The sequence below is a fragment of the Phasianus colchicus genome, chromosome 1, assembly GCF_987193195.1.
Source record: "Phasianus colchicus chromosome 1, bPhaCol1.hap1.1, whole genome shotgun sequence".
Taxonomy (NCBI): Eukaryota; Metazoa; Chordata; class Aves; order Galliformes; family Phasianidae; genus Phasianus; species Phasianus colchicus.
In genome coordinates this window covers 52,119,291-52,134,563 of record NC_143436.1, presented here as the reverse complement: position 1 = coordinate 52,134,563, position 15,273 = coordinate 52,119,291, and the positions used below count along the sequence as shown (strand labels likewise).

Here is a 15,273-nt window from a genome sequence, read left to right as displayed (position 1 = left end):
ATACAGAAGAGATTTTTTAATATGAGTGTGGTTAGATAGTAGGACAGGTTGCCCAGAGAAGTCATGGATGCTCCTTCCCAATGGAATAGGTGGGTTGGGAAGTTTAGAAACCTGTCATACCTCATCTGGGAAGATATCTGTGCCCATGGCAGGAGAGTTGTAACTACACGATCTTTAAAGGTTCCCTCCAAACACCATTCTGTGATTGTATAGTTCAATCCTATACCTTGCAGAAACAAGAAACAAAGCAATGGAGCCCTTTGCAACAGGGCTTGGAATTCTCTTCTTCAGGGGAGAAGAGAGGTTCCCATCCCACAGCATGCTTCTTGCTTCACTTGAGAGAGAGGTGCTGGCCATCACATGGCTCACATGTTGCAAAGTAGCCACCCTGCATGGAGAACACAGCACTGGGGGTGAATGGGATGACTGGAGGTCTCATGGTCTTCAGGGCATGGCTGTATCCACTGATACAGAGATGTCTCCAACTTTAGGACTGTTCTTCCTACAGTACTGCAGGGTTCAGATTGCCTGAGCTGGGTCTCACCTATGGCAGCTCCCCAGTCAAACCATGGTATGATGGGTGGCATGGGCCTCAGACTCTGCCAGTGGTGCATCTATCATAGCCTTGATGAATTTAGCTTTTCCAAAAGGTTTAACTGCACATTTCCTCTCCCCCCTCCTTCTCTGACCCACGTATTTTTAAGTGCAACAGAAACACCTCCAATCTACCAGCATCTTACCTCAAGCGGTCAGGAGCACAACCCTGGCATTTCCTGAGGACACATTCTTCAGAAGAAAATAAAAAACAATGAAAAAAGAGTCTGTCTCGGGTCTGACAAAGTGTCATATTCACTAGCATACACACAGCCCAAACTCTAGGCCTGACACAGGACCAAAGAGGCCTGTAAGGCATATGGTTATGTTTTCCACTCCTTGCCAAATGGAGCATCTGGTACATGTCAAACCACAGCAGAAACTATTTGAAGATGAATGAGTCTCAAAACAGAAGCTCCTATATGGGCATCTGCTCTTGTTTTCTTGTCCATTTCTCTACCCAATCAGGAGTGTTTGTCCAACCAGTCCAAACCCCAAAGACTATTTTACCTCTTCTACCTGTACTGAGACCTCCTATAAGCATCATCTCCCTCCCTGGAACTCTATCCCTCCTAGATCTTCCATTCAAGACTCCAAGTCTTCCCACCCTCTAACCCTCATTTTCACCATTTTTCCCAAGCTTACGTGCAATTACCACTTGTCTTTTCACCTCTGATCTGAATCTTTGTATTATGCTCAGGTCTTCCAAAATAGGTGTCCAGATTGAATCTGGAACTACTGCCCCACTGTTAAACGTACAGATGTCTAGTCAAAAGTTTAATGTCCCCCTTGCCTGCACATCCTGGCTTCTACCCCTTGGCAGAGAAAACAGAAACACCATAGGGAAAACACACTCTTATCTTGCTGACTATGTGCCTGATGGAAGGATGTGCCAAAACTGAAACAAGACAAAGAAGCTGATCCCCTTTGGAAAAGTCCAGCCTTTGTCCAGCCTTTATCAGTAGAATTAGTTAAGTGTTTGAAGATTAATCCTAATTCTTTTCTAATCCTTTTCTTGGGTTATTTTCAAAGCATTCTGCCCTGAATTTGCTTAAAGCTATCCCAGGAGAGAGAAGAGAGCTGTCATAACTGAAAGTGTCTGTGAAAGCAACTGTCTTTAAGGAAATAGAAAAGGATTGCCAAGGATTTCCTAAGGAAGTTTCACAGCTGAATTAGACTTTGTACCTGTCTCTTTTAGATCAGTATCTTTTTTATTGCACTGTTTAGCCATAATTGGAGGTAGAATGGATAGACTGGGAAGAAAAAACAGATCTAAGTGCAAAACAACCAAGGAAAAAACGTTTAATATCAATGAAATTATATATATATATATATACACACAAAGGTTCTCAGAGTTTGTTTCTATAACATAAAGCACCATTAATTCCACAATACTTTACAACTCAGCCTATTACACCTTCCAGAAAGCAACCAAAACTTCTGAAAACTTATTTAGCACCAAGAGATTGCCATCTTGTTTAGCACCAAGAAACCTGTTAAACATACCCTTTGGCCCACCTGCCTTCCTCCACCACATGCATCAAGCACCATCTGGATGCTCATGAGTAACACGTGAGATCTACCACTGGAATTAAAACAACAAACAATCAGAAAAGGAGGAAAACAGAAGCTTGTTTTTGGAGATATTCAGTGTTACTCAGTGCTTGCTTCTCTTCAGGAAGACATGGGGCACTATACACTGTAAATACACAATACCTGGGTTTGCAGCCTGTGGTTTAGGAAGACAGAAAGGGATTCAGGCCTGAGCATCACTTTCAGCATGCTTCTTCCTTTCTACTGCCTGTAATCCTGTCTCTGAGCAGTTCCATACAATTGTCCTACTAAGTGAGAGGAAGAAGCTCAGTTTTCTTCCATTCCCATGATCTTGTCACCATGTGGTTCCCTGGGAAAGACCCAGCTTCACCTCGGTGAAACCTTGTTTTTATACACCTTGCATCAGTGACAACAGTGGAGAGGATCAGGGGCCAGAAAGTGCCTGAAATTCATTCCAGTCTGCACAGCTTCCTTAGGAGAGCAGGGAAGGTAAGCAAGCAGGGCAAGAGAGAAAATGTCCTGCAATTCTCTCAAGCATTTTCAATAGTTAACCTGTGTTCCTGCACCTTTGCCATCCTGGGCTGAGTGTACCTGATCGAGTCCTAATATAATAATTTGATTTGTATCTCCAATGGAGATCTCTGATAGTCCCAGTACTATAGACAGAGACCATGACTAACCATGAGACTGAGGAAGCATAAGTCAGAAGACTTCATTATCAATGATGGGCAGCAGAGAAATACAGTTTTTCCTGCTTGTCCTGTCCTGAGACTCAAAAAAGAGATAACTTTTGGCTCTGCTGTTTGTGGCAGCATCACAACACATGGAAGTGATTTTCCCAAAGTGCTGAGTCAGCCTCACATCCCCAAAGGGATGTGAGTGAGGGTAGTGTGAGGCCAATGTAAATGGTACCCTAATATCCTACCACTGGCATCCTTTCCCACTGCAACATCTCTGACCTGACAAGGAGAGCAAGGATTTGTTTTAGCCACGTTTTTCTCAGTTGCTCTAATGAGATTGCCAGAAAAAGGCACGCAACATGTGGCAGGGAAGCTTTTAATATAGGTCGAGTTGCTGAAGTCTTGCTTCCTTTCACACCACTGTTTTGCCTCTAGTTTTTTCCATCACACGAGCAAAGAGGTGCCAACTCATCCAGGTCTGGAAACTGTGGCTTAACTGCTATTGGCCTTGCAACCTACAGCTCATGTTGTGAAACAGCAGTCTCTCAACACCAATGTGAGAGAACCACCTTCAGGAGGAATGACATAATGGCATGCAGGAGCCAGGGCCATGCCATTGGTACCAAAGGGTGCATCTCTGTCACAGAAGTGAGCAGAATCAGGTTCACCAAAATGCACTTGGGAAAGGAAAAGCCCTTTCTGGACTGGGCTGGCTTCCCACAGCTGGGGAACCGAGACCAAGTGGCACTACAGCCGTTTTGGGAGAGTGGTTTGTAGGGTCATCTCTCATTCTGTGCTTATGGTTTAATGGGAACAGAGTGGTGGGCTCTACTCATTCAGCAGCTGATATCTCTGAATTATCTGGCTGAATGTCCAGCCTGGTACCTCCCAGAAGAGCTAGAGCTGGCACAGTGGAGGACTGTCCCCCATGCCACAGTTTTATAGCCAGCTTGGGGAAGGACCACAGGATCCAGGAGCCTGGGCCATAACTTGAGGGCTCTGAGACCCAGAATGGTGTCTACAGAAAGTCAATGACGTAACAAAAAGGCCAACAGACCTTTTTTTGGAAAGACAGTATCATCTCCCACCACTCCTATCTCTTCCTCTGTTCTAAAGGCCAATAGACCCCAGTCCACTCTCAAGGCTACAGGTGTGAGTGCTGGCATTAGGGCCACATTGCAGGCAAAACTGGAATGTCCAGTTGGGACAGAAAGAAGCCAGCATGCACCTGGGCAACAAGGAATTTCCAGACCTTTCTATGGGAGTCCTTTGTGTAGGAAATCCCAAGGAAGGACACATCCCCAGGAGCAACATCTTAGTTTTCTTCCCACTTTAGGACCCTACAAGCCAGCCACATCCTGCTCATGGTTTTAGAACAAGCCAATCACTTAAGCTAGGTCATGAGGTGAGGTATGAGAGATGATAGCGTCATGCTGTAAATGCACAGCTATAGGCCTGGCTGCTAGAGAGCGTGAGGTGGGAGCCAGAGCAGCAAGTTTCACACTCAATGCCTGAGACTTCACAGGCCCATTTCCAAGAGATTTGCAGTGGTTACGGGCAATAAAAAGAGGGAGAGAGAGAGAGGAAGAAGGCCAGAGAGGCTTTGGAAGGGAGGAGAGACAATTAGTCAAGGCTTGGCTTGACCAGATACCCACTGAAAGTGATGTAGACATCAACATCATCACTGTAAATGGCATTCTCTCGCTCCCGCTTGTAGAGCCTCACCCAGACCTCATCATTTTCCTGAAGATCCAGCATGAGGCTCTGGCTCTGCATGATGCTGCGGTCACTGGGTTGGGCATACAAGATGACTGTCTCTTCTTCGTTGCGCATGATGTGCATGTAGGTCTCCTTGAAATTCCAGGTGTGGACATTGAGGCTGAAAAAGTAAAGGCCAGCTACAGAGCAGTAGAACTTGCCATTGAACATGTCAAAGTGACTGTAGAGGTTGACAAAGACGGTGTCAAAGATCAAGACCTGGAAGCCCTCGCTGCTGTGCAGTGCTTTCCTGCGGCCAACAGAGAATGCAGCATATTGGTGCTTGCAAGGATCTCCTGCTGTGCCCATCTGTCCTTTGCTGCCTTTCTGGCCTTGGGCACCCCGCTCTCCACGTGGCCCTTCTTTGCCCCATTTCCCTGGCATCCCAGGCTCTCCTCGATCTCCTTTCTCTCCTACAAGATGAAGCAGAGAACACAACCCCTATGTGATATCAGAGGGAGAGATGTAAGAAGTGGTGAGAAAACCCAGTGAGGAGACAGAGGATTGCTAAAGGATTGAGGAAATGACAGAAGAAGAAACACTCTTTGATGGTCATGATATTGAGCTTTATCAAAAAGGAGCCTACAGAGCTATGGATGTGACAGGGGTCTTTTTTCTTTCTAACCTTCTGTTCACTGCCTGGTATGGCTTTGCTGGAAGCACTAGGGTCTACTCCTAGGAGACTCCAGTGCAAGATGAAGAACAACAGTGCAAAGTACTGCTCTTGGCCTCTTCTTCATCCTCCACACTTCCTTACCCCCACCACAGTCTCTGCCCTCCTACAAACCTCTTCCAGGACCCAGTTATCCACATACTGCTCTTGCTACAGGCTGGAAAAGCCTCACCCAGACCTCAGCATTATCCTTAAAATCCAGCATGAGGCTCTGGCTCTGCATGATTGCGGTCATTGGGTTGGGCATACAAGATGACTGCATACAAGATGACTGTGGAGAAGTGCTGATATACGTAGGAGAATATGACTAGAGAGGAGCAAGGAGTGAGGTTGAAAAGACAGTGTCCAAACTGAACTGGTCAGTGGGAAAAGATCCAAGCTGAACTTTATGAGTGATGCAGTGCAGGTTAGACGGCTGGTACTTTGACAATACCAGCATAATTTGGGCATTCTCTGTAATTAATACTGTAGCTTTACCCTGTTGGTAAAGTGTTCCTCTCTCCAAAGTGGTGTTGGTGTGTTGCTTGTCACAGGTTAGGGCAGACATTAAAACATAGAGAAGAGCACCAGAACTTACTTTTTTGTGTATAGAGAAGGTGAAGGTCAGAGCAGCCTCCAGCAGAATTTCTAGCCTCCCAGATTTAATCTTTGTTTCCCCATGTGTACTTGGTTAACTGGTCTTGGCACTCTGGGGCCAAGATGAGCACTCACCCTTCAGTATGGTGATATTGATATAGGGACGGATCTCCGGCATTGGGTAGGGCAGGTGGTGGTGGCTGGAAGGTGGTGGTGGGGCATCTGCAGAAGAGTCTGGTGGGTCACAGCAGCGCCTGCAAGCACCAGGGGCAGGTTCTGTGAGGTGGAGTTCATCAGTGGGTGCCCCAAGCACAACAAGAGAAAGAAGGAGGAAGGCCAGGGGTGTGCGTAGGTAAGTTATGTCCATGGTGACCTGGGAAGATATGAGAAAGTGCCAGAGTGAAGCATAAGAAGGGAAGGACATGGGGGATAGAGCAGAGATCATCGATAAACAATAAATCTTGGTGGCTGGAGCCAGTGGTGGGACAGAATGGCACTGTCCTGTGAGGGAAATACATGCTTGGTGTCCCTGGAAACTCAAGGCTACAATCTGAGTAGCAAGCAGATGGCCCCAGGAGGATGCCCCACACCATTCAGCCCAGACCAACGGAGATTGGCTGCTAGCCCTGATGGAAAGCTTGAGCCTCAAAGCCTGTCACTAGGCAAACCACTGGAGCCACTCATCCCAGCCGGCAAACCACTGGAGCCACTCAAAGCTGCCAGGCTGGGATAGAGAAAGAAGGCACAGAAAACCACACAGCTCCTTCAGCAAAAGCACACTTCAGTAGGATGCTGAATCTGTGCGGACGGCTGTGAAAAACTTGTCCAGACCTCTGGTCAGTAGCTGTCAGCTATTCACAAAGTTAACTCAATATCCCAGCAGGAGTCAGACCCACGTCTCCCTGCAGAGAGTCTTTACTCCAGCCTCTCTTTTCTCTAACACTACATCCCATCCCTTGGTGTTCCTTGGCCCCCCACCACAGAATGATAGAACTGAGTTGGAAGGAACCCTTAAAGGTCATCTGATCCAACTCCCCTGCAACGAACAGGTAGATAAGGGTGCACAGAATCCCTCCAGACTGACCTTGAATGTCTACAGGGATAGGGCATCCACCACCTCTCTGGGAAGCCTTTTCCAGAGCTATTCCAATTCCTGTCCCAGTGCTCAGTAGCGTCTCAGCTCCTCGCTTCCCTTCTGTCTCTTGGGAGGAGAGCCAAACCCCAGCACCTCGCCTAAAGGGATGACTGACTCTTGCAAAAGGTCTGGGCTAGAGCCGCTGCACTGGAGAGAGAAAGCAAGCAGAGCGGAGCAGGCAGCTTTCAGACAAGTATGTATGCAAAACACAGACATGCAGGCATGCTCAGACACTCCCCACTCAACTGCTGCCCACCCTGCTTCTGCCCACACCCCAGTGCAGCTCACCCTGGATGCCAAGGCCTCCCCGCTGTGCTCTCCAGCCCCCCTGCTTGCTGGCTGCCCTCTGCCTGCAGAGCCAGCATCGGGACCCATGGCTTTAAGAGCCCGTGCTTGGCAGTGGCTTCTGAGTGCTGGCAGGGTGCATGGCCTGGGATTGGACCTGCTCCCTCCCCTCTCCTCCCCCTCCCTTTCCCTCCCTGGCTTTGGGCACATTGCAGACCGGCTTGGGTAGCAGTGCCTCTTAACCCTTTCCTAGGTGGTTCATTTCCCTTTTTTCCCTGCCCTGCCTTTTGTCTTCTGGAATGGATTGCACTCTCTGAAAAGAGAGGGTAAGTCAGAAGGGGAGCATCCCACCCCAAGCATCTTGGGGTGTGATGGTGCAGGATTCTTCCCTGTCTGCCGAACCCCTATGTTAGCCCTCCTCAGCCCTTCACCTGACAACCCATGCTTTCTCCCAAACTTTCATTCTCTTCTGTATGCTTCCTCTTTGCACATCACTGCAGGTTCTCACCCCAGTCATGCTATTTCCAGCAGGCTCATTTGCCAACTGGGAGAGGCACTGTTTTTTTTCCTCTCTGGTCATCCTTCCCCAGGCAGAGCCCCAAGCCTCACACTTGGGCACATGCCACAGCAAGGTCACATCCCGGGCAGAGAGGTTTGCATGGCAGGGGTGTGCCAGCCCCTAGCTCCCTGTTGCTGCTTGCCAAAGCTGAGGCTCTGCAGCAAATCATGGTGGTGGTCTCTGCCCCAGCCTGGTGCCAAATGGTCTCCTTGTGCCCTTTGGGTGAGAGCTATGTGGCTGCACTGGGAGTTTGGAGGGAGGAAGGCTTTAGGATTCCTATGCTGTGGCAAAGCTGGATTTAAGATTTTATACCCTATAGGAGTGCATATATGTGGCAGGGGGCAGGATGGGCAATAATCCTTTCTGCAGGGACCCAAAGTGCCAAGTCAGCACTGCACATTTGCCAAGGGAATCTGGAGAAAACTCCCACATCTCTGCAGGGAAAAGGGTTCTGTGCGTGTCTACGTGTTCTTGGATATTTGGTTTTGGTTTTGTTTTACTTCTCCCAGCTATGCGGTTTGGGAATGGGAGGCCCTCGCTTCCCAGAGAGTGGCTGGCGCTTGGCAGGACCCCAGCACCACTGGAGGAGCAAACGGAAAAGTCTGGGAAAATATGTGCTGTGAACTGGGGGGATGGGAAGGAGGGGGCTGGGAGGGCTGGAGACACTCTCGGGCTGTCTGTCAGCCTGCAATTTAATGAGCACAGAGCAAACAAATGACCATCCGTGGCCAGAGGAGCCCCATGGAACTCACTGTCATGTTCATGAGTTCCCAGTACAGAGTCACTCCCCTCTCTCTCAGATTTCCCCGCCTGCCTCATTTCCAAGCATGACACTCCCCCTTTTTGCAGCTCCCTGCCTCGCATCTGCCTTATCTCTACCTTTCCAACAGAGCAGGCGGAAGGAAGGTGTTTGCCCCCATTTCCCTCCCACCTCTCCATCTGCACACTGGATTTGCTCTCAAACTAGCAAATGTTCTTCATGGAGAATCACAGAATTATAGAATGGCTTGGGTTGGAAAGGACCTCAAAGATCATCTAGTTCCAACCTGAGCACCCTGTTGGAAAGATCCCTGCCATATTCTTGTCTGTGAGCAGGAGTTTGTACCTAATGTCTTTCCCAAACTGAACTGAGACATTCAAGGAGCCAGCAAACAAAGACAAGGGGAAATGGTTTTGTTCTAAAAGAGGGAAGATTTAGATTGCGTGTAAGGAAGAAGTTGTTTCCAGTAAGGGGTAGTGAAGCACTGGGACAGGTTGCCCAGAGAGGTGATGGATGTCCCATCCTTGAAGACTTCCAAGGTCAGGCTGGAGGAGCTTTGAGCACCCTGATCAAGCTGTAGGTGTCCCTGTTCATTGCAGGGGAGATGGACCAGATGGCCTTTAAGGATTCCTTAGAACTCAAACAGTTCTGATTCCAAGGCTTGCTCTGGTAGCATCACCCTACTAGGCAGCAGTTAATACCAATAAAAACACCTTTGTCAGGGCAATATTGCACTTCTCTCTGAAAGCAATGGGCTGCACCAGCACTGTTTTGCTGGTGCAGATACTTTTCCAAGAGGTTCTGGCTTGTGTGGCCAAGTGCTCCAGTGTATGGGTTTTGAGAGCACTCTCCTCTGTCCACGTGCCAGCCACACTGCTGTAACCCAACCTGCAGGCACCCTGTGTGTGTGCTCAGCTGTGCTCCAGCTCTCTCCTCACACACTGCCTTGGAGGCAGCCCAGGGAAGCTCTGGCCAGATTGGACAACAGCAATCCTTGCTCAAAAGCATCTGCTTCCTCCTCCTGCATTTCCTCCCTTCTCCTGCAACCTTCTCCACAAAGGGCAGAGCAGGGGGTAAGCCTGACTCTCCCTCAGCCACTCCCTATATCCTATTAACCCTATCTGCCACAAGCACAGAAGGAAGGAAGCTCCTTGCTGTTTACTCGCCTTCCTACCCCGTGTGTATAGCTCAGCTCCTCCTGCACACATGGACCTCCTGCCCTACTGCCCATGCACACATCCACCCACAAACACTGCCGTGTTTGTCAGCCCTCTGGAGAAAAGGCATTGTCAGCACCAAGAGGCAGAGGAGCAGCCCCTTCTATTCTCCTTCTAGGCTGCTTCCCCTGGAGAAGGGCAGTTTTCCCCTTTCCCACCTCTCTTCCCCTGCTCTCCTAGAGCAGCACAAGCAGGAAGGGGAAGCAGAAGAGCTCTTACCTCCGTGCCCCTCCGCAGAGGAGTCCCGCGTTGGATTTGGTGTATCCTCAGCTGCTCCTGGTTAGCAGTGCAGGGAGGAAGGGAGTGAGGGAGGGAAGGATGGAAGGAGGGAGGGAGGGAGAGCTGGCGGGGCCCAGCTGACTCCAGCCAGATGCTCGCCAAGTGCTCTTATGTAATTATCGTCCTTTCCATCCTGCCTCGGAGGCCTTGGTGAGTGCCTCCCCCCCACGCTGCCCCGTGTCAGGCTTGGCTCGCGCTCTCTCCCTCCTTCCTTCCACCCGCCTCACGCTTTGCTCAGCTCAACAGCTGATCCTTTCTGGAAGCAAAGTTCCTGCTTCTGGCTACTGCCTCTGCTGCCCTTGGGAATGTAGAGCACATGCTCCAAGAGCACGGGACCTGTGAGCAGCGTGGCTCTGTGCTCAGCTCCTCTCCATCACTGCTCAACCCTGGTGGTGGCCCTCATATTGATCCCAGAAAGAAACACTGCGCTGACTCTTCCTCTGTTATCCACCTCATTTTCCAAAAGTGGAGAATGAGGCACAGACAGAGGTGTGATGTTCAGTGCCTGCAGACTGGGAGGAGAAACTTGCAGTACAGAAGGATAATCATAGAATCATGGAACAGCCTGGGTTGAAAAGGACCACAATGATCATCTAGTTTCAACCCCCCTGCTATGTGCAGGGTCACCAACCACCAGACCAGGCTGCCCAGAGCCACATCCAGCCTGGCCTTGAATGCCTCCAGGGATGGGGCACCCACAGCCTCCTTGGCCAACCTGTTCCAGTGCATCACCACCCTCTGTGTGAAAAACTTCCTCCTTATATCTAACCTAAACCTCCCTTGTCTTGGTTTAAAACCATTCCCCCTTGTCCTATCACTGGTAACAGAGGTAACAGTGAATTTCCATGCTGCAGTGTTTTGGGGTGCTCCCAAGTCACCCCATAACATCAGCATGCTTCTGTGTTCTCTGGATCACTGATCATCACAAGCCTAACTGCAGAGCGGGATGGGAAAACAAACCTTGCCTAGCCTGAGGGCTTGTGAATCAGCCAATCCCTGCTCATCAGGAGCACCACCACTGCATGAAACCCTTTGGCAGGGACGGCTGAGGATGTTCAGGCTTGCTAGAAGCTATCTGCGTGGCTGCATTTCACTCATAGCTGCTGCTTAAGCAGGGCCTGGCTCAAAAAGCAGTGACACGTTCCTTGGCCTTACGCAGGCAGCCGCAGCGTGTGAGGGCACTTCTGCCAGCAGCGATTCCTGCTGGGGCTGCTCTGTCAGCGTGGCGGCCTGGGCTTCCTCACAAAGACATCAAGGCCTGCCAAAGCTGCTGCACTGTCTTTTTTTTTTTTTTTTTTTTTTTCTTTGTGTGTGTGTTGCTTAAATGCCACGTGGCTGAGGAGCAGCTAGGAGAGCTGTTCACCTGTACTTGCAACTTGTTTTCTTCTGTGACTGCTCCTTAGGACCCCTCCTGCCTAAGATGGGTATGGAACCAGCCTGACACCAGGGGTCTGAAACTAAGTGTTCCCACCATTGCTTAGTAGCCACGTCCTGAACTGGTCTTAAACCTGGTCAGCAGAGTCCTGCTATGTTCTCTGGTAATTTGCTCCATCACAAGACTGTGAGTCAACAGTGTTCCCTTATGGCCAAGAAATCCAATTGTATTGTGGAGTACATTTAGAAAGAGCATAGATGGAGAGAATCCTCTCCTGCTCCTCTGCCCTGCTGAGGCAGACATCTGGAGTGTTGTGTCCAGTTCTGGGTTCCCCACATCAAGAAAGACAGGGAACTTCTAGAGAGAGCCCAGTGGAGGGTCACCAAGATGATGAAGGGCCTGGAGCATCTTTATGAGGAAAGGCTGAGAGCCGTGGGACTGATCAGCCTGGGGAAGTACAAGGCTGAGGGTGTGTCATATCAATGCTTATAAATATCTAATGGGTGGGAGTCTACTTCTCTGGAGATATTCAAGACCTGCCTGGATGTTTTCCTGTGTAACCTGCTGTAGGGAACCTGCTTTAGCAGGGGGATTGGACTAGATTAGAGAATCACAGAATCATTAAGGCTGGAAAAGACCTCTAAGATAACCTAGTCCACCTGTCAGCCCATCCCCACCATGCCCACTGACCATGTTCGTCAGTGCCACATCCACATGGTTCTGGAACACCTCCAGGGACGGCAATTCCACCAACTCCCTGGGCAGACGATCTCCAGAGGTTCCTTCCAACCCTACCATTCAGTGATTCTGTGATTACTCCAGCCTCCAGGCAGAGGGCAAGGGCACAGCCTTTTTAACATAGCAATGCAGCAAAGCACCATGCTTTCGCAGTAACAGATCTCTGGGGGGCTCAGCTTGGGGCCCCAGGACTGTGTGTCCCCAAAAGACACACAGAAAGTGGCTAGGGATGACATCCCAGTGAGTGGCAGCAGGGCTGGGTGCCGGGCTCTCCTCTGCCAGCTGGAAGAGCCATGAGAGGGCACAGATGAAATGTCTGTGTTGTGCACACACTACACATGAGTCAAGGCATATATATTTCCTCCCTCCATGTCCCCTTTTGTCATGTTAGAGAGGGACATGCCACAGCTGGCTGCGCTGACATCCCAGTGTGTGTGCTTGTGCATGACGCACTGAGTGAGAGATCTGAGCGAGCCGGCTGTGTGCTGCGTGACGTTTGCATATTTTATGCTTGGGAAGGCAAAGCACACCAAGTTTTCATGAGCAAATATTTGCATATTTTCCACTCGTTCGAGCAGATAAAGCATTTTAGTTCTCTGTTGCATCCTCAGGAGATGCAGAAGCATCTTCTTTTCAGGGGTATTTCCATTTCTTGATCTCCCTGTTTCCCCTGTTTCCCCTATAACAACTGGTAACTGCTTCCTGGCCCCTCCCCACACCCCCTTGTTCCAGGGTCCTGCGTAGCAGCTGAAGCAGAAAGTGGACAGTACTGTGCTTGCCTGAGCTGAGCTGAGCCACTGCATTACCCTGCTGATTACAAATACACTGGCTCCCTAACAACAGCTTCCAGTTACATTAAAGTATGGGCTGCACTGGTAACAGCCTGGAAACTCACCCCTTTGCCTTGCTGCAGGACTTCTTCCCCTTAGCACCATTTCCTGCCTTTTCCGTTAATGGGTCCAAAGCTGCCCTCTGCCACAGTTAGGATTGCAAAATTGTGCTTGGACACGAATTCATCCAAGTTTTGTCTCATACACTCAAAGACAATGTATGGATTAAAGCACCCACAGACATGAATATATATGCACGCATTCACACATACCCACACGTGCAGCCACGTAAATACTCATTTGCATGCACGCAAACACATCGCATGCATATGCCTCTCAGTATCTGCTCTCTGACGTGTGCACACGAGCTCTCAGCAGGGTGGGCTCCCTGCAGCTCTTACACCCTTCTCCGTGATCAAACATTTGCTGGTGAGAGGCATTGCACAACACTGCTGAAATCACTGCGGCCCTTTCTAGTCCTGCAGCTCCAATCTCTACGTGATGAGAATAAAAACCTTTGTGCAGCACAGTGCTTGATGGAGCCCTTATCTCTGTGCCTCTGCACCCAGAATAGAAAAATCCATTTCCACATCTGACTGGAACAAATCCTCCTGAACTCGGCCATCATTTCACTGCACACGGTCCCTGTGGCCCCTGGGGTGCCCAGAAACAACCTCACTGTCCTTAGGAGGATCAGAAGGGTAACTGGATTAGCACTGTTGTCACAGAGAAAGCTGAGAATTCACCAGGAGGGAGAAGGAGCTGAGCTGAGAGGCTGGTGGTGGGAGGCAGAGAGGTAACCTTCGTCATTCCCAACAGTCTTTAATCGATGAGAATACTTTGCAGAATTTCGTAACGTTTGTTTTATCCTTGTGAATTGTAGGCAAAAATACTTTTTTTCCCCAGTCTTCCAGTTTTATTCTTGGTTTATCTCATTATTCTCCCTCCTCCCTCCCCCCCCCCCCCCCCCAATTTATCACTGAACTGCAGGAGGTGGCATAGAGAGGAGAAGAAAACAAAAGACAGAAAAATACAACTATAGAATCATGGAATCAATTGAGTTCAAAGGGACCCTTAAAGGCCATTTAATCCAACTCCCCTGCAATGAACAGGGACACCTGCAGGTAGATCAGGGTGCTCGGAGCCCCTCCAGCCTGACCTTGGATGTCTCCACGGGCAGGGCATCCACCACCTCTCTGGACAACCTGTTCCAGTGCTTCCCTGCCCTTATGATACTTGTGAACCTTTTTCTTTAAACTCCTATTTAAACTAAACACCCCAGTGTTGCTTTCTGCAGCTGAATCCCCTGCAGAGATGCCTTCCTATTGGGCTCACATTTGGCGTACCAAAATGATGTCTCCTTGGCATACCCACTCAGTGCTGGCATTGCAGCGCTTGGGCTCTTCAGAGATGTATGTATTTTAAGAAGTCAACCAGTTGGTGGAGTTTCTTGAATGGTGACTTGAAGCAGATGGAATTACAAAGGCGTGTGAAGTGAAGCCTCAGCTCAGTTTGGTAGGGAAAGCAGTGGCAGCCACTCTGGAGAAGGAAATCCTTACTGTGCCTCCTCTCACTCCTCTCAGATGCTTTCAGGTTGGATATTAGGAAAAATTTCTCAGAAAGAGTGATGCTACAGTAGTACAGGCTGCCCAGGGAGGTGGTGCAGTTACTGTCCGTGGAGGTGTTCCAGAACCATGTGGATGTGGCACTGAGGACATGGTCAGTGGGCATGGTGAGGTTGGGCTGACGGTTGGACCAGGTGATCTTAGAGGTCTTTTCCAGCCTTAATGATTCTATGATTGCTGCAAGGTCCCCATTCTTTGTCCCATGCCTTTTTCAGTACCTGGCTATCAGCCATCACCATACTTCCTAGTTGATATCATTTTTCCTCTGTCCTACAGGCATTGCTGTGCTGGCTGTGCTCCACATTCACTTTGCTCTACTCATTGCTGCAAGAGGCACAGGACAGGCTGCCATTTAAAGAGCTGCGTTGTCCACATATCTGGCTACTTGGTAGCCCTATCATTTTCCCTTTCTACTCTTTTTAACCCTTTAGACAGGCAGGGGCTTCAGCAGTTCATCTTCATTCTGCTGGGATTTTTTCACTGTGCTCCATTGGGTGCTGTGGGAGCTTCCCAAGGGGAAAAAAAAAAAAGAAAAAAAAAAAAAAGAAAAAAAAAAAAAAGGAGCCTTTTTAGTGCAACAGATTGTGAATCCCACAGCCATGAATAGTTTGGCTGCTTTTCTCACTACAGCCTCA

The 15,273-nt window shown here is 49.3% G+C and overlaps 1 protein-coding gene across 3 annotated transcripts; it reads right to left on the bottom strand.

The window, feature by feature from the left end:
• Nucleotides 1-1,941: 1,941 nt before the first annotated feature.
• Nucleotides 1,942-11,582, bottom strand: C1QTNF6 (C1q and TNF related 6). Of its 3 annotated transcripts, XM_090142670.1 has the most exons (4): nt 10,011-11,582; nt 6,920-7,117; nt 5,971-6,208; nt 1,942-4,999 (listed from the first exon to the last, which is right to left on the bottom strand). In XM_090142670.1, the coding sequence occupies exons 3-4, from the start codon at nt 6,200-6,202 to the stop codon at nt 4,452-4,454; spliced, it is 780 nt and encodes a 259-aa protein (XP_089998796.1). In that variant the 5' UTR covers nt 6,203-6,208; nt 6,920-7,117; nt 10,011-11,582; the 3' UTR covers nt 1,942-4,451. The 3 variants fall into 3 exon arrangements, with proteins under 3 accessions (XP_089998796.1, XP_031455973.2, XP_089998788.1); XM_031600113.2 differs by lacking the exon at nt 6,920-7,117 and having other exon boundaries at nt 10,011-10,089; XM_090142662.1 differs by lacking the exons at nt 6,920-7,117; nt 10,011-11,582 and adding an exon at nt 7,259-8,228.
• Nucleotides 11,583-15,273: the final 3,691 nt, after the last annotated feature.